At 36.4% G+C, this 18,344-nt stretch overlaps 1 protein-coding gene across 2 annotated transcripts in view; it reads left to right on the top strand.

The window, feature by feature from the left end:
* Nucleotides 1–6,103: 6,103 nt before the first annotated feature.
* LOC149563321 (uncharacterized) overlaps nt 6,104–18,344 on the top strand; it is a 44,087-nt gene continuing 31,846 nt past the window's right edge. The window contains exon 1 of one of the 2 annotated variants that reach the window (XM_089826662.1): nt 6,104–7,323. In XM_089826662.1, the coding sequence (XP_089682788.1) occupies nt 6,466–7,323 (858 nt within the window). In that variant the 5' untranslated portion in view covers nt 6,104–6,465. The remainder of the gene's footprint in view (nt 7,324–18,344) is intronic. The other variant, XM_089826663.1, reaches the window with a different exon arrangement.

Raw genomic sequence — 18,344 nt, forward strand, 5'->3', positions numbered from 1 at the left:
AAAATTTGTAAACTAGGGAAAATTTTTGGCTGGCCTATTTCAAAGGATAGAAGATTTAGAGTTTGATTTTTGAAAAGCTTGTAACATTCTGTAGAAGAGGTGTCTCTAGTTGTGCTTCTATAGCAGAAGACAACAACCATCTTTTCAATAACTTAGATTTGATTCTAAAGCTTATATATAATATTCCATTAAAAGTTCTACTCAACTAAATTTTGATTATCCTTATAGTCAATCCAATCGATCTTCTTTATGGAATTCATCCAAAAAAATCTTGTTTAACTTCAACCAAAAGTTTTTTCTTTTGACGCTCATTGTGTATGTGAAAATTTTCAATCTTCTATTTTGGGAAGAAGAGGTGTAAATAATAATAAAATTCAACCCAAAAAAAATCATTTAAATATTTTTTTATAAATTTGGTCACCCCTAATTGCAATTTGTGTTTTCCTTAGAGATTCCTACTGATCTTCTTTTTGAAATTCCAAAAAAAGGTTTGTTTAAATTTTAAAAATAATTAGGTTTTCTTAAAAACATTCCTATAAACCTTCTTTTCCCATATTTAGCCAAAACAAAGAAGCACTTGTTTAAATTCAGTCTAAAAGCTTTTTCTCTGTAGCCCCTCTTTATCATTGATCAAAGTTTTCAATTCGAGCACTATATTTATGTACAAGTCTAGAGATTCAATAGATGAAAATACCCACCAAAAAGACAACAAAGTCAAAAAGCAAACTGCACCACTCCAACCTTGAACTTGTCACCGCATATAAGACCCACTCCAAGTTGTATTTGTCATGGAGCACACAGAGCTTGCAGGACTGCAATTGGAGTCCATGGAATTCTTGTATTGTAGATTCCATAGGCTTTTCACAGAGGATGAGATGCAACCAGTAAGGAAATTGGAATACAAATAAAGGTCCCTCAGATTGGTTATGTTGGCAATAAGAGATGGTATACTTTCTATAATCTTATTGTCATCTAGTCTTAGGATAGAGAGATTTGTAGGGAGATGCTCTGGCAGATATTCAATCAAATGATTGTTATCAAACCAAACTTGATCAAGAGCGGTGCAATTCTAGAGGGCGGCAAGAATGGGGATAGTGAAAGTGTTGTCACTGACAAGTCGATTAGATGAAATACTCAAGAATTGAAGATACAAAAGTTTTCTCAGCCCCAGGGGCACTTGCCAATTGATTTAGCTCCACATCAAGCCTTCATAGTTTTGTGCAATTGACGATCGTGATTGGGATGGTTCCTTGAAGATGATTGTCCCATATATATAGAACTTCAAGGTGAGAGAGCTTCCTCAGTTCCGTTGGGATTGTACCAGTCAATTAGTTTCTATAGAGGGGCATTTTTACTAGGGCTAATTAATTTTGAGATTACAGAGGGAAGGGGGCCCATTAAGCGGTTCTCAAACAAGACGATTGAGCCCAAACTAAAAAGCATGCCCAATTTAGGGGGAATGTAACCATCAAGGTCAGTATCTCCTATATGCAACGATTTTAGGCAAGAGAGATTTCCTAAGGAGGGAGGAATTGTTAGAATTATTACCTTTTTAGGTTTTTCATCTCCTTTATGAGGACGATCTCTCTTTGTAATTATTAATGAGTTCGATTTTGATTATATCAATCTCTATTTTTCTCATCAAGAATGTCTCATTTAGGGATCTGGCAATTCCAACCTCTATAGATTTTGCTTCTCTCTTTTTGTGACAGGTGTTTGCATGCAGGTGATACTTGGGAGCTATGGGGTTGACCTTTCATCAACTTCAACATGGTATCAGAGCTCCATATCTTCATGCCCTTGTTCTGTTTATGAGAGATTTGACATTGTTTTTCAGATCTGAACTAAACAGATTTTTATTGGATCTGGGGGTCACTGATTTTTGAGGTAGTTTGAGCAAAAGCGGACACTAGCGTTGAGCTCAAAGCACTCAAAAATGCCCATTTCCATATAAAATACATCTAGTTTGAACGCTATTGAAATCTGAGGCAAAATATTTTTGCACCCAGGCCATTTTGACCTGGGCACACAAATCGAGGTGACTCCCCTATCAATTCGTACAATTGAGAAAAGAAGTGCATGTATTTTTTGAAAAGGAGGCAAGTTTTTTTAAATTTCTTTTTAAAAATTGGAGGCAGTACCCTCATGCATAAGTTTTTTTGCAGGACAATGACAATGGTGCTCGCCCTAAGGAAGAGCTCCCAACTCATGTTATACTCTATTCCCATTGGTCCCCGCTCCCTTTGTTAGCATTTTTGAAGAAACACGTGATTTTTTCTGTGTTTTTAGTGCATGTGTTGGGAAGCGATTCATGGCCTTTCATGGTGGTCCTGGAGAGTACTCCTCGCACAAAAGTTCATGCTCGGTCAATTGTTTTTTGGGCCCTTGTTTTATGTTTTTGGTTAAAGTCATAGTAGATCTCCATGCAAAGCGGTTTTCCCACTCACTAGCCAGCGAGGCTTGTTTTTTGTTGTCGTGTTGTTGTGGAATACTAGTGATTCCCACGATGCCCTTAGCCACCAAAAAACTCGAGATGAGATGGATGTTGTATTTCCAAGGGATAATATCAAAAATTCCAAAGGACAATGAGAGTGCAGAGGTGATCCTATAGGAAGATTGCGACCAATCTTCAATGGAACACCTATAACTGTTGTTGTGGTAATTATTGAGAAGGGCAGAATTTCTTGCAGGTTTGACTCTTGTGCATATGGTGGAAGTGAATTTGTGGAGAAGCAATTTTCATGTGTTTTGGGCCCTCCATCGTCTACCCAAGCTCAATGGAACAAGGTGTATTGGAGGTTTAGTGCATTTTTTTCCCTATCTCGAGCTTCTCCTTCAACTCATGCCTTGAGCTCTCCTAGTTAGTGCCAGTTTTCTTTCAATCTATGACTACAACTTTCCTTTTGTTGGGAGCACATATTACGAAGCAATTTGACATCATTTGGAGTGCATGTGATGGAACTCAAGTATGATTTTGTTTGGCTTGAGGTTTGGTTGGAAGAGGAGAGATTATTAAGGCGTTGACTCTCCTATGTGATTTCAACTTCATCCATGCCCTTTCTATGCCTCATGAATTTAGCAATTTAGTGGTTTGGTGATTCATGGTTTTCTTGGTTTTATAGCATTTGATTAATGTGCTTTACTGGTGCATGCATGGCTTTAGGTCAATCCACGTAGTTAGAGTCAACATCTTTTAGTAGGCCACGCGACATCCACCATGTGGATCTTTTTCTCCAAAAGGGATTTTAAGGTGGGGAGTTTGAGAATTTTGTTTTTTCCACTTAGATTGTGGACCCCTACGCATAGTCCTTGGCTCCTGTACTCCTTGGCCTGTGCCAAGTCACCCTACACTAATGCATTTGCTATATGAAAATTTGTTGTGTTTAATATTTCAAACACATGATCTTTTTTTGGCCACTGGTTTTTAATCCAGCACCAACCCTTTGTTTTCTAGGGAACTATTTTTTTTTCTCGGCAGACTAGATTTTTTTTTGACGTCAAGGGTCTTTTTTTGGCTTTTTTTTACCTTAACAGTTATTTGCTTGTCAAATTTGGGCTCGTCACTTGCTGACGTCAGTGCCACATCAACATTGCATCAACGTTCTTGTCACCTCCTCAGGCTCTGTTTGGACCTACCTTCACTTTTTTGCTCATATCTCAGGCATACGAACTCTATTTTTTGCAAACGAGATATCACTGAAAAGATGGTTTCGAGCTCATCATAGTGGTTACAAGTTATTTTTAGTTTCGATGTTGTTTTGATGGCCTTTTCTGCTATCAAAGTCAAGGGTACAATTTTGCATTCTAGGAGACATATCTTGAGCATCTGATCTCTGATTTGGGAATTCTTTATATCATTGGAAAGCTCTTTCTGAGCTCTCTCCAGTGATGCTAGTTATTTTTCTAGATTTTGCTCCAAGCACATTCTATTCAGTCTTTTACATTTTTGCATTCTAGTGGATATCTTAGTTGTTTTATGTCTGAGGATCAATTTCATTGCTTCAGATGATTCATCATGACTTGTACTATCTATTGTATCTGTCTTATGTATCTTCTAGTCTATTCAGACATCATTTGTATGCATTCTTGCAAATGCACTAAGATAAAGTGTCATTCTACATCTATATTTTAGTTTCAGTTATTTTTGCCTTATTTTGCCTTCTAATTCGAGCAGTGTCATCTGAGGACACTCATATAGATTATTATATTCTTGGGATTCACCATATCTTGTGCCTTATTGTACATGCACTACTCTGATAAAATGTCATGGGGGGTTGATGTTTTTCCTTTATTTGCCATCTTCCTTTGTTCAATGAGTATCTCTTCCATGACATTAGCCTCATGACGTGTCTGAGATTGATCACCTCAGTACACACATGTACTCTTTTGTGCATTTTGATTGTGGTTCCTTGACATCCAATTTTTTTGGCCCACTTTTCCAATTGCCTATCACCTCACCCTTGTCTGCATTGGGTGAGAGGTGGGGGGGGATCTTTTGTTTTTTCTCATGCTTCTTTGGTTTGATTGATCAACTCTTCAAGCTTTGGTGTTTCATGCCATTTGTATCTTCGAGTTCAATTGTTTGTCTTTGTGCACCTCTTGATTTGATGTAGATTACAGTCTTCTCTACTTGGTCAGGTTCTATTTCAATGAAAGTTTTTCAGATCAGCAGTTCCTTTTGATAAATTTTTGCAACTTTTACATACTTCAGTGGTGTTCTTCATGATCATCTTTTGTTCCTATCTTCTGCGACATTCCCTAGTTTAGAGGCTTCTTCACTCCTTCATTAGTTTCTTTTCAACACGTTTTCCATCTTTTTTGGAGTAGGGTTTTTCCAATGTGGTTTTATCTATTTCTCCTTTTTCCATAGATTTGGTTGTGTTTGGGTACCTCATTAGGCCTTGTTTGTCGAGACCCAATTCTATTTTCAGTAGTAGTTTCTAGGTTTTTTGCTACTCCTTAAGTTTATCTTAAGGGCAGGTGTTAGAGTAATTATATATTTTCTAATTAACTCTAGTCTACTTAAGCAAAATTTTAGGTATCTAATAATTAATTCTTTTATTAATTATTATGATACAACCTAGGTTAGACCTTTTTAGGGTTTTGATCTCTTTTACAAGGACGATCTCTCTTTGTAATTATTAACCAATTCACTTTTGATTATAACAATCTCTTTTTTGCCTATCAAGAATGTCTTATCTATGGATTGGCAATACCAGCGTCCATAGCTTTTGCTTATCTCTTTCTGTGATAGGTGTTTGCATACACATGATTCTTGGAAGCTATGGAGTTGCTCTCTCATCAACTTTAACAAGAATGCCGCCAAAAATATTGTTGGATCCAAACGAAAGGAATTGGAGATTCGTGAGCATACACAACTCTGCGGGAATTTCTCCAATAAATATGTTTTCAACTAGTAAGAGTTCCCTCAACTCGTTGCAGGAAGAAAGATTTTGTGGAATGGAGGCCTCCAATTGATTGATCGAAAGGTAGAGGACCTTCAATCCCTAAATTCTCCCTGTTTCCTGTGGAACTCGGCCTACGAAACTGTTGTTTAGGAGATCGAGTCATGTGAGGAATGAGAGATTATCGATTGAAGAGGAGATGGAGCCCTCCAGTTTCCTACCAGCCAACTCAAGCATTTGGACTCTTTGTCTTGTTGAATCACAAGTCACTCCAATCCAGTTGTAAAAGTGAAGAGTCTCATTTGTATCAAAAATTCGCTATGTGGAGAAAGTGGTGCCTTTTGAAAGCATTCGTGTGTCAACAATCGTCGTTCGCTCCGATGGAAGCAGCTCGCTGTCTTCTTCCCCAAATTGCTTCTTGTCACTTCTGACGAAGACAGTGCCGCAAAAAGGGTGTGGTGTTTCTAAAATATTAATAACCTTAACAAAAAGGACTTAAAATATCGGGCGATCAATAACATTTTAATCATCTTGCATTGCTTCTTAGCAAATACAAACCGTCGATGCAATTCTTAAATTGGAGAACTTCACTATAGTACGCTGACGTAACTAACTACAAGTACTAAGCCATATGGCACTTGTTAGACATCTCAAAGTATGTTATCCTTTAAATTTCAGATTTCCAAACCTCTATCGACACCGTCGCACACTGCAGTTTATCAACTGTCAAGAAATCCTCATAAGTATTTGCCTGCAAGCAATTGCTAAAAGCCCTCGAGTTAAAAGACAATCAACCAAATAACTGCAATTTGTACAAGCTACAACAGAAAATACAACTGGTAAAATGCTTATATAATGACGTATGCTATCTTACAAATAAATTTTGGCCTTTACACTGTATTGCAGGGTGTATGTAATATTCGCATAAGAGATTCTTGTGAAGACCCCAAAATGGGCATGCACTGTATGCTGAGCCATGTTTTAGGCACTTCAAAGGTGCCAAATTGGAAACCATCGATTCACAGAAAGACCAGATTAGAACCTTAGAACTCGCCTCAAAATGGCAGACACAAATTCCTTAAAGATATTAATCTCCACACTCACTATTGTTCTTGTAGCCTTGTCATATGCAACTAAGTCGGAATCACAACACACAGAGCTAATCGACAGATTCCAACAATATCTTCAAATAAACACGGCACAGCCCAATCCCAACTACAAGGCAGCAGCAGATTTTATACTGTCGCAGGCCAAATCCATTGGCCTAGATCTCCAAGTCCTTGAATATGTCAACTCAAAACCAGTCATACTCCTCACTTGGCAAGGAAAAGCGAAGTCCCTGCCCTCCATACTTCTCAATTCCCACACAGATGTTGTGCCTGCAGAGAAGGAGAAATGGGTTCATGATCCCTTCTCAGCACACAAGGATTCCGATGGCAATATCTATGCCAGGGGCTCACAAGACATGAAGTGTGTAGGGTTGCAATATCTTGAGGCCCTTAGAAATCTAAAAGTTAGAGGTTTTGTTCCAACTAGGACTATTCACGTTTCTTTTGTTCCTGACGAAGAGATCCTGGGCCATGATGGCGCAGAAGTGTTTGTGGGTTCCAAGGATTTTGAGAGTTTGAATGTCGGAGTTGCTCTGGATGAAGGACTTGCTTCTCCTGATGAGAACTATAGAGTTTTCTATGGGGAGAGGAGTGCTCCCTGGTGGCTGGTCGTAAAGGCGGTGGGAGCACCTGGTCATGGCTCAAAGTTGTATGATAACAGTGCAATGGAGAACTTGTTGAAGAGTGTAGAGATTATAATGAGGTTTAGAGCTGCCCAGTTTGATCTTGTCAAGGCGGGATTGGCAGCTGAGGAGGACGTGATTTCTGTCAATCCGGTTTTCCTGAAAGCAGGGACTCCAACTCCCACGGTATGCTTATTGAATTTATCGTTTGGGTGATTTTCTGAATGGGATAATATTATTTATTATAACTTGTTATGAGTGGCTGGTTAGAATTGGCCGTGGGAAGAGTCTTTTTCTTCTTCTTATCATTGTTTTTAATTACTAATTTAAGGCACTAGAATCGTTGGGCTTTGAATTGGAAACCCACACGTTACGAGTAAACTTTTAAATCTCTATATGTAAAGTGCAGATGTCACTGAGTAGGTTTCTTGTGGGAAATTGTACAGGTATTTTTTGTTGGTTTATGTATGTATGGGGATGTTGGGGAAAGAGGGGTAAGGATGGAGGGGGTGGTTGATTTTTAGCTGATGAGTCAGGTTTCAAAACATAATATATGCTTATCAGGAAGCCCTGAGTTCAAGGTTGGGATGCGAAAACATTTTGCAGCAGAGAGTAAACACGTGTTGCTCAAGGTGAGATATTCTTTTGTTCTTAGTATTTCTGTAATTACAGGAACGTTCGCCTCATCCCTGCAAATATTAATGGCGTACAGGTCTCCTCTCTGCACATGTGTCATAGGGGTTTGGCCTACCCAGTTGAGTGTGAGGCAAAATGGCCTTGGTGGCCAGCAAAGTTCATAAGAGATTGGAGTTAGTTTTTTATTTTCCAGAAACCATTACAATGTAGTCTAGAAATATGTAATGAAACAGAGCATTACATATACTTATTTCAGGGAATCATTGCTAGATATATGTAATGAAATAGAGCATTACTTATACCTGAGTTTCAGGGAATCATTGCTTTTGGGCCAGCCTTTGCAAGTTAGTGGCTTGACAGTTCAACTTGTTATGATATTGGTATCAGGATGTAAGTGTTAATTTTAGATTCAAATTCATTGACCAATGTTTCATAATTAGTGATTAACAAGAACTCATCTCTCATAAGAAGTGAGCATTGGGCCTTCCTAAGATGTCACCATCCCACTACTGTTCCAACACAAGCGCACTTACACCAGGGAGTTTCCTCCATCTCTTACTTAAACATATTTTCTTTAAGCTATTGCTGCTTCTGACAATGTTTAAAACAATACCAGCCTGCTATTTTATATTTTCCAATCACTGAAGTTTGTGTTTGACAATATAGATAACATTTTGATTATCATCTTCCAAAAAAGTGACAATAATTCTAAGCACTCAGATCCTCGCAGGTAGCATGTTATGTGTTATGATATCAGTATGATGAGTTGGTCCTTGTTATGGAAAAATTGAAAGATATGCTACAGTTTAGGAGCTCTCACAGCTATGATATCCAGTGATATTGCCATGTATACTGCTCATTTGTGCATTTGCTTCTTTTGAGTCCATGATTTTACCATAGTTTGTATTTGAATGGTAACTTTTCTGGTTGATCTTTTACAACGTGTACTTATGGATCATAGAAATCTAATTTGAGCAAAGTTTACAGCATTACCAGTGTTAGGTCTTGTTGAAGTGAGTTTTATTCCACTACAACATGCAGAATCAAATACTCGATGTTTCAGAATGAAACACCAAACACTCAGTCCTCTCTTGAAATAAGGTCATCTCTCATACTAAGCTCGCAATGTAAGATCATGAAATGACTTCAAGAATCCTTTAATTGTCAATACTCACTCACTGAAATGATGTGATTTGCTGGTAATCACTCAGGGGACTTACACTATTCATTCAACGGATATTAACTCTTGCACTTCTAAAGATTTAGCTTCACAAGTGCAATTAAAATGTAGTTTGATTTTTCAGCTTTCAACTTAAACTTATTTTTGCTTCTACTTTTAACTATGAATACAAGGAATCATGGATGACTTGGACTCTTACTAGATGTAGCTTTATCAGCGATTCCACCCATCTAGTGCAAGCTTCTGAGGAACACTCAAATGGTTTTTAAATTAATATCTCCTTTCTAATCCCATCAAATGGATGCAAACAAAAGGATCAACTCCAATTGAAGTTAAGTACATTCAATCATCAGCTTAGCACACAAGACACACTTACAATCAGCAAGAGGCTAGTGGGCCGAATTTGTTTGAGTCAAGCAAGTAAAAGTCAACAACACTTTCATCCAACTAAACTACTTTAGCGTGAAATGAAAACTACTCCAATTGAAAGATTGAGGAAACCATGCAACACTTCAAAGCAATATTAAGTAATCCACCATGAAAACCCAACAATGAATTATTTATTACTTCAAAAGCATCATAGCAACAATTTGATCAAGTCTCTCCCTTAGCTAGCCTAATCTGCTCCTATTCTAATAAGTCTCTAGCTTCTACTTGCTCTCTAATGAATCTAACTTTTTAACCCATTACAAATAAGAAGGCCTTGGCCTTTGATGGTACTTCCATTAATACGAAGGGCCAAGATCACTTGGAGATCAAGGGCTGAGATTCATCCCCACAAACCCTAACTAGGGTTGCCAAATTTACAACCAATTACAAGAGGGCACCACATTGTGTGCCAATAAGAAAATCACAAAGCTCTTTCCAAGCAATGAGAAGACTAGACACTTGGCATGATGTGATTGCTTGTACTTAAAACTGAAATTTTCTGATTGGAAGAGACAACCAATTGCCAACTCACCATCCTTGTCTTGTCAACTTATGTAAACCTTTGATGGAGAGAAAATATCTCTTGATGGTTAGAATTTTGAACTTTGGTAAACTCTTCTGAAAATCAATTCCTTGAGGATTCTCAAATTGCTTCGTCTTCTCAAATCTTCTTTGTTTTTTACTATTGAAAAGTTTCCCATTGTCATGACTTGAACTTGCACTTGCATCTTCCAATAGCTGGTCTTGAATCTTACATCTTAAATTTGTAGGCTTGATTGCATTTAGGAACTTGGTTGCATTGGTGAACTTGATTTGTTCTTTGAATTTGAACTTGCATTTGAACTTAATGTTGAACTCCACTTGATCTTGCCTCCCTCTTCCCATCTGAAAGCCATGAGTGTGATGCCTTGAACTTGGTCTCGCTTGAATCTGCCTCTTTGCTTCCATCTTGATCATTCACCTTGCAAAACAAAAGATAAGAAAGGCAATAAACTTTGCAAAGTTAACGAGTATAAGAACGAGAAGAAATCCAAAAGCATTTCATGACATAATGCATTAACATCAAAGCGAAAGGAAATAGAATTCTTCTCATTCACAAAAAACTGCTTCCAAATTTGAGAATCCTTTCCTTACAATCTAAAATGAAGTAAAACCATATAGAAATCTGGGAAATAAGCAGACTTTCCAATACACCGCAACCACATTTTTGTTCCCTTATTGACTGTCTGTGATTTCCTTCAAAGAAGACTGCTTCTACTTGCCAAAAAAATCATTGCTTACCAACAATTTACTGCCTTAAGGATGAGAAACTCGCTGAGTTTGGGGTCTGAAATTTTATAATCAAGTTCACTGCCCGATTCTGAGATCAAAATTGCTGCTAAAACTGAGAAATTTGCTGCCTAATAAGAGGAATTTGCTGCCTTGCAAAGCAGACAAGAAATGGTCTGAGTTTATAGAGAACTGAATTAGTCTGACCTTGTTCTATAGGCATTTTTGGGTCCAAATGGCGCATCCACCAAAGAGGGCCGACCTAGCCTTTAAAAAAATGGATTTAAATAATTTAAATCTCATTCCCAGTGCTGGTCGGAAATGTCAACATTTTGGGCAAAACTGCCCAAAAATGGTCGGATTCCAGCATGTTTTGGGGAATCACAGCCACAATCAGAAAACATCAAGTCCACAAACCCCCTAAAAACCTCATTTGTTCAAGTCATTTTAACCGGATTCACGAAACACTTTATGTTTCTTGGCCTTAGTCTAAGAATTGTTCAAAATGAAAAGGTTGGAAAACTCAGTTTTGGGACAAAAAACCCAAACAAGGTCGGAATCCGACCTGTTTTGGGCAATTCCAGCCAAACACAAAAAATTTTAAGCCCTCAAGCCCCCAAAACTTTCATGCCCCAAGTTGTTCTCTCGCCAAATTTGCCAAAGCTAAGGCAATTTTCGAAAGATATTAGTGTTTTAGGCTAGAAAGGGAGGTCGGAAATCTTGGGGTTTTGGGTATTGTCAGTCCTATATCAGAAAAAAACTGTCCCGAAATCTATAAACTTACATTTTTCAAGCCGTCGCCTTATCAAATTCGTTAAGTTTTCACCATTTGAACCATGATATAAAAAATTGGAGGCATAATAGAGGGTCAAAAACTTCATGATCTTGGGCATTAATGCCTAAAAAGGTCAGATGGAAGCATAATAGAGGGTCAGAAATTCCATGATCTATGGCATCAATGTCCATAAAAGGTCGGATTCCAACCTGTCATGGGCAATCTGAGTCAAAACTCTATCAAACCCACCCAAAATTTCATTTCTTCAAGACATTTACTCACCAAATTTGCTAAGTTTTAAAGGCAGTTCTGAAAGGCACTAATGATTTAAGTCAAAATAGAAGATCAGAAATCTGGGAATGTTGGGTAAATATGCTGAAAAAGGTCAGATTCCGACTTGTTTTGGTCATTCCCAGCCAACAACATAAAATTTCTAAGTCCAAAAAACACCCAATTTCATCCCTCTCAAATCTTTTTCCATCAAATGCGCTATGTTTTTAGACAAATATCAATGGCATCAAAGGCCTTGCTAAGAAGGTGAGGGGCAGAATTATCCAAGTCCAGGCATAAATGCCCAAAGAGGGTTGGATTCCAACCCAATTTTTGCAATCTCAGCCAGCAACTCAATTTTAAGTTTTAAAACCCTTAAATCTGCCCTTCTCCCACATTATTCTCAATCCAAATCAGAAAATTTTCATCATGTCACATGTTGGAGGCTTGATTGAAGGGGGCAAAAGTTTTCCCATACTGGGAAATAATGCCCAAAGAGGGTCAGGTTCCAACCTGGTTTGGGCAATTTGCTTGCAAGTCTACTTTGCAATTCAACATGTAGTAAATTTCGGTGTGGGAAGATTTATACAAATATAACTTTTAAGTATTAGTTACATTTATCTTATATTTTATGTTATATTTCTATAAATATTGTCAGGATGTTTGAGATAGGTTTCAGCTTCATAGGAGTTAAGATTCAAATTCTAGATTTTGGGGTTTTTTGAAAATTTCCAAAGTCGGCCAAATTTCAAGATTCAACATGCCTTCAGCACTCTAGCCCCCGAGACCTATCTGTCTTTCTACGAGAAATTGAAGCTAGAACAAGGATTTTCCAAAGGTTTTAAGTTTTAACTCATTTCATCCCAAATCCTTTGGTTTCAATTCCATATTCTTGACAGACTTTGTTCAACTCTTGCTCGCTCCCCAGACAGACATTAATTTCTAGCAGATTGAAATTGCTCAAAATCATTCTTGGACTTGGAGACATGAAAACGTTACCAACAAAAACCACCCAAGACAACTACCACTTCTGCTAAAACAAAAAGAGGGTGTCTTTATTTGCAATGGATTGATGGTGTGAAAACCTCACATCAGGTCTATAGATGACTTTGTGAAATTATATAGTGAATATTACGTTAGCACAACTGATGGTAGGTCTATAGCTGGCTCTCTGAAGTAAGAATTATTGCTCAAGGTGAAGAAATGGAGAATTTTTCAAAAGAAAATACTACAAATGGTATCAAGGCTTAGATCATGGCAGCCTAAGGATCAATAAGAGAAGTATGTGCAATTAAACCAAAGAGCTTAAAGAGCCCTGGCAAGAGAGGAAAAAAAAAAACCTTAAGTCAAGTAGCATCCTGATTAGAGGTAATACAGTGGGTGGATCTTGATAATAACCTAGGAAATGAATTGAGATCTTGTATGAAACACCATGAGAAGACAATACAATTGATCCTCCAAACACTCCAAAACATTAACAATTTAATCAATACTCTTAGGCCTAAGAAAATTGATGGAAGAGAGGCTAATTCCAACCATCCAAAAAACAATAGAACTCCACTATGATCATTACCTAGACTAAAAAGATCTACCTTCTTACCTAGAGAAAAGAAGTCAAGAAAAGAACCCAACATTGCCACAAATGACCTTGGCAAATATGTAGATATGCATATTCAAGAATTAACAATTTAGACAATATTCAATATTGTGATGCAAGGAAAAGAAATGTCGCTAAGAGAGAAAGGAAGATGCCCAACAAAGATTTATGACATATAGCAAGATGTCTCTTCCCACCTTCGATGATAAAGGGAAGGTTATTCTACAAGCATGGGTCCAAAAATTAGATACATATATATTACTTATCCCATGGATAAAAGAGGAAGCTATCAAATTTTCTATTCTTCATATAGAGGGGATTGTCCACAACTGGTGGCACCACAGATTTGTCATGCAAGGTAACAACAAATCATGACATATGATCAATTTATAAAAAGATTTATAGAGCAATTTGATCAAAAGCATCTTGAAAGACATTTCAAAGAATTGACACAATTAAAATAGTAGCCTTCAGTAAAAAATTATGTGGCAGAATGGCCAAGGATTTCTATCATGGTTTTAGGTGTTGACGAAGGAAGGCTCACACACCTATTTATTGAAGGATTGCTAGAGTCCCTCCCTAGCTTGGAAGTTGCTCTTGATCCCACATCTCATCAAGTTGCAATTTAAAAGGCTTAAGGTTGAAGACCTTGACAACTAGGAATGTCATAGTTAAAGGCTTAGATGCTGATGGATCTTCCTAGCCTAGGATGCAGAGGAAGATTTTGAGACGGAGGCAAGTGGAAGCTTGTCAATTGCTTACACTCACCTTCAAATGCCTAGGAGGCACTTACAACTGGCTTCCACAAGCAATTGAGTGCCTCCAAAAGCCTATGTGGGCCCATGCGCAACAAAAAGTACTTTTTTTGGCACTTAAACATTCATTTAGCACATGTAGAAAAGACCTTTTAAACCAATATTTTGTTCCTAAACCTAAAATGGCCCTAAAAGAGGTCATTCAATCACTATTCATCTCATTTTGTTTGTAGCTAGACTCTTTTCTCATTTGGTCTCCATTTTGGCATTTTTAAGGCAAGTTGATTATTTTTGAAGAGGATCATTTGTTAGGCAAAAGATAGCTTCCACAAAGGAGTTTTAAGCATCTAACGAGAGTATTCGATCCCATTCTTGTGTTTAATGATTTTTTTTGAGATTCAGACGAATTTTCAAGTTTTTTTCAGTTAAAAATAAATAAAAATAAAAGTAAAGAAATCTATTTTAGTAGTTTTCTATCATTTTTTTTCACTTCCATGCTTGATGTTCATAGTTTTTTTCAAATTTAAATTTATTTAATTTCTTACTGTATGCATAGCAAGAAATTAGATTGTATTGTGCAAGAATGGCTGCCACTAGTAGTCAAAGTTCAATGGGAGGGCAAGGATATGATGTTTTAAAATTGATATAGGACCTCCTTTATAGAGACATACTGCTAGAATCTCATAGGTTTCCAGAGGTGGCTCATATATTTGGAAGTGTAATTATTGTCAAAGTAACAAAAGCAAAGCATTCAATAGCTCATATTTTCAAGTCAAACTTCATTTTATGGGCCCTATTGGTAAAGCATTTGCAATGTGGAAAGGCATAGATGGGAAGGGGTTGACTAATGCACAAATAGGTTCATTTGTAAAAGAACAAGAAGCTTCTGATAAATTGCTAAAAAGATCAAAACAAAGTTTTATTAAACTCCATCCTCAAAGAAAACAATGCAATTACCCACGAAACCAATTGTATCCTCCATACACCCATTCTTGCAAGTACCTATACCAGGAGTGGAAGAGGAAGTAGTAGAAACTATTGCTTGCAAAAGAGGTCCATTGGACATCACATTTAAAATGGAGGCAAGAGAGCTTGTTTTTCTTTTTCCAAATCTAGAAGCATTTATTTTGGAGTGAGTCTGAGAAGATTGTTGAGGGAAATTGCAAGATTAGAGATAGTGAGATAGTTGAATCTGAACATTTGTACATGAATTTCCATTATCCTCATGATTTAATCTCTTTCATTATTAGTAGGGCATATCTTAATTGCTTGAGGCCAAATCTCTATTTTTCTCCATATGAATGCTTCAATTTCAACTTTGGATTTGATTGGAGCAAATTGAAAACCTGACTAGAAGCTTTGGGAAAGCTAATATGTCATAATTGGATGAAAAGGTACTGAACTAATCTTATTGCCAAGGATTAAATGTTAGAGTTTTATTTTAAAATTATTTTATTTAATTAGAGAAAATAATAAGCTTTTGAGTTTTGGGCACTAAGATTTTCGGTAAGGCAAAGAAAAGGAATTTTTGGAATTCAAATGGTGCTTAGTTCATCAATTTTGACTTGAGTATGCTCCTTGGCTTGCTAATTGGAATTTTAAACTAGAGAGTATAATTGATGATGTCGTGTGGTAGGCAGGATCGTGCTAGGAGCTAAATCTAGAAACACCAAGAAGGAAAGACCAGTTCAAATGAAGAGAGACACCGAGGAAATGACGCCAAAGTCACTTTTCACTTCAAAACATAAGATTGGAGACACTAACTTGGGACCCCTCGATTTGGTTCAAGTAAGACAAAGGATAACAAGAGAGTTCAACTTGAGAATTGTGAATTGATAGTGAAACATGGAATAGTAGATACATGCCTTCCCTCCTACTATGCAGTGTATTGAATTGGTCCTCAAATGTGCAAAGAACTGCAATGCTCAAAAGAAAGTAGTTGAATGTGGGGAGAAGAAGATTATAATTGTGCCATCAATGAAGGCTATTGTGATGGCATTCAATATACCATCTCACAAAGGAGAAGTCTTTATCACCATAGAGGAGGCCTCTAAGTAGTATTCTGATTATGTAGATGCATGTGCAAAGAGAATGAATGGGGAGTGGATGACTGAGCCTTGGAACCACCACTCCAAGATCTTGAAGTTGGGAAGTGTTGGTTAACAGTTTGTCTTCTGTCATATCCCCATTTTAAGATAGAATTTTAATAATAATTAGATAATAAAATATTATTAAATAAATAATGATAATAAAGTTATAGTTGTAGAACTAGGAAATAATAATTATTTAATCTATATTATTAATGAAATAATATTTAGTATGATATTTTAAATAATTAAAAAATAATAAATTTTCAAAAAGTAAATAAAGAAATAAAATTAAATACGAGAGACAATATTATAGAAAGTATGTTAACTTTCTAAATAGAATTTCATAATAAATAATAATAAACACAAATAAGTAAGTAAATAAATAATATAACATAGAATAATATAAATTAACTAAATCTAATGAAAAGTCAAGAGAGATTTAACAAATAGGCATGACTCCTTCAAATTAAGGTATAAAAAGGAGGAGAGTTTATTTTAAGGAGGAGAGAAAAGAAAGAGAAGAGGAGAGGAGTTCAAAAGGAAAAATGCAAAAGGAAAGTAATATGAAAAAAATAAGGAAGTGACTTTTTGAAAAGATATCAATGATATTGAAAGGATGCGAACCTTTGAAAGCGTCATACTTATGAACATTTGTGACTCTTCAAAAATATTTTAATTATAAAGTATTGGGACTTTTCCAAAGGAAATTAGTTATGAAGAGTTGTGACTTTTCGAAAGGATTATAACATGAAGTGTTGTGACTTTTCAAAGGATTTGTATTATAAAAGGGTACGACTCTTGGAAAAGAAGAAGGTAAGAAAGGTATGTTTATGAATTATATTTGTTTAATTATGTTTATGAATTTATTTATGAACCATACTTGTGGATAATATTGTGTTAGCTCATGGGCTTAACACCATCGATATTAATGACTTGAAGCATGGAGCATGTGAGATATTAAGATCCTCCATTGTCTGCCATGGATGAGAATCACTGTGAACTCGAAGCATGGAGCATGTGAGATATTAATAGCTACATTGCCCGCCATGGCCGAGATTCGATATCGAAGCTTGGAGCATGGAGATATTAAGATCTCCATTGTCTGCCATGGCTGATAATCGATGTGCCAGAATATTCTTATGTTGTCAAACATATGCATATATCGTTGGCCTTGGATAGAGGATGCACGTCCAAGAAGAAATCTTAAGGGGTGCACTCTCGGGATGACGGTGAGGTAGCTATGAGCTAAGAAGCCCGATCTGGAGATGTCCTTAAGATTGGAGTTAACTTAGAGGGTAGAATAATATAGTTAGTTTTATTATTATTGTGATTCTAACAATTATTTTCCGAGTATTACTTGCCAAACTAACCCTATTAGTGGGGACATTACAGTGGTATCGGAGCATGATCTTGCCATTTTGTAGGGTTAAAGGGGATTTAGAAAAATGATTTATAAGAAAGACTAATGTAGAAATTTAATGACTATTAGAAATGATTCAAACATATCCATGATAGCAGCCTAAGAATTTGGGCTAAAAGAAATATAAAGTTCAACTCAACAGAAGAAGTTATATAATTGCTTGAGGACAAGCAATTTGAGGAAGGGCGGACTGTCATATCCCCATTTTAATATAGAATTTTAATAATAATTAGATAATAAAATATTATTAAATAAATAAAGATAATAAAATTATATTTACAAAACTAAGAAATAATAATTATCTAATCTATATTATTAATAAAATAATATTTAGTATGATATTTTAAATAATTTAAAAATAATAAATTTTCAAAAAGTAAATAAAGAAATAAAATTAAATAGAAGAGACGATATTGTAGAAAGTATGTACAAAAATATGCCCTCACAAAAAAAAAAAGCTCTGCTCTGCAAAATGACAAAATCTGTGAATCTCCTGAAGGAAAACTCACTCAAACATAGTCACGGAAATAAATTCGCCCCTCTCCATCAGGCGAATCTGCACCAAAAGAAAGAATTTGGCTCTCTGCAAACACGAAACCAATTCGAAGTTCTCTCCTCGAATCAATAGGATAAGCGAATTTGCAAACCTAAAACAAACAGCTTTGAAAACCTAATTCAACTCCATGCGGAACGAAACACAGTCATCCAAGAAATCCAAAATAGCAATAACGAAAATGGATGGCAGATTGCTCAAAACAAGAACAGGCGTAAACGATGCTTGTCATC

This window comes from Cupressus sempervirens, chromosome 4, assembly GCF_028749045.1.
Source record: "Cupressus sempervirens isolate cs-2001-9-10 chromosome 4, ASM2874904v1, whole genome shotgun sequence".
In the NCBI taxonomy this organism is placed as follows: Eukaryota; Viridiplantae; Streptophyta; class Pinopsida; order Cupressales; family Cupressaceae; genus Cupressus; species Cupressus sempervirens.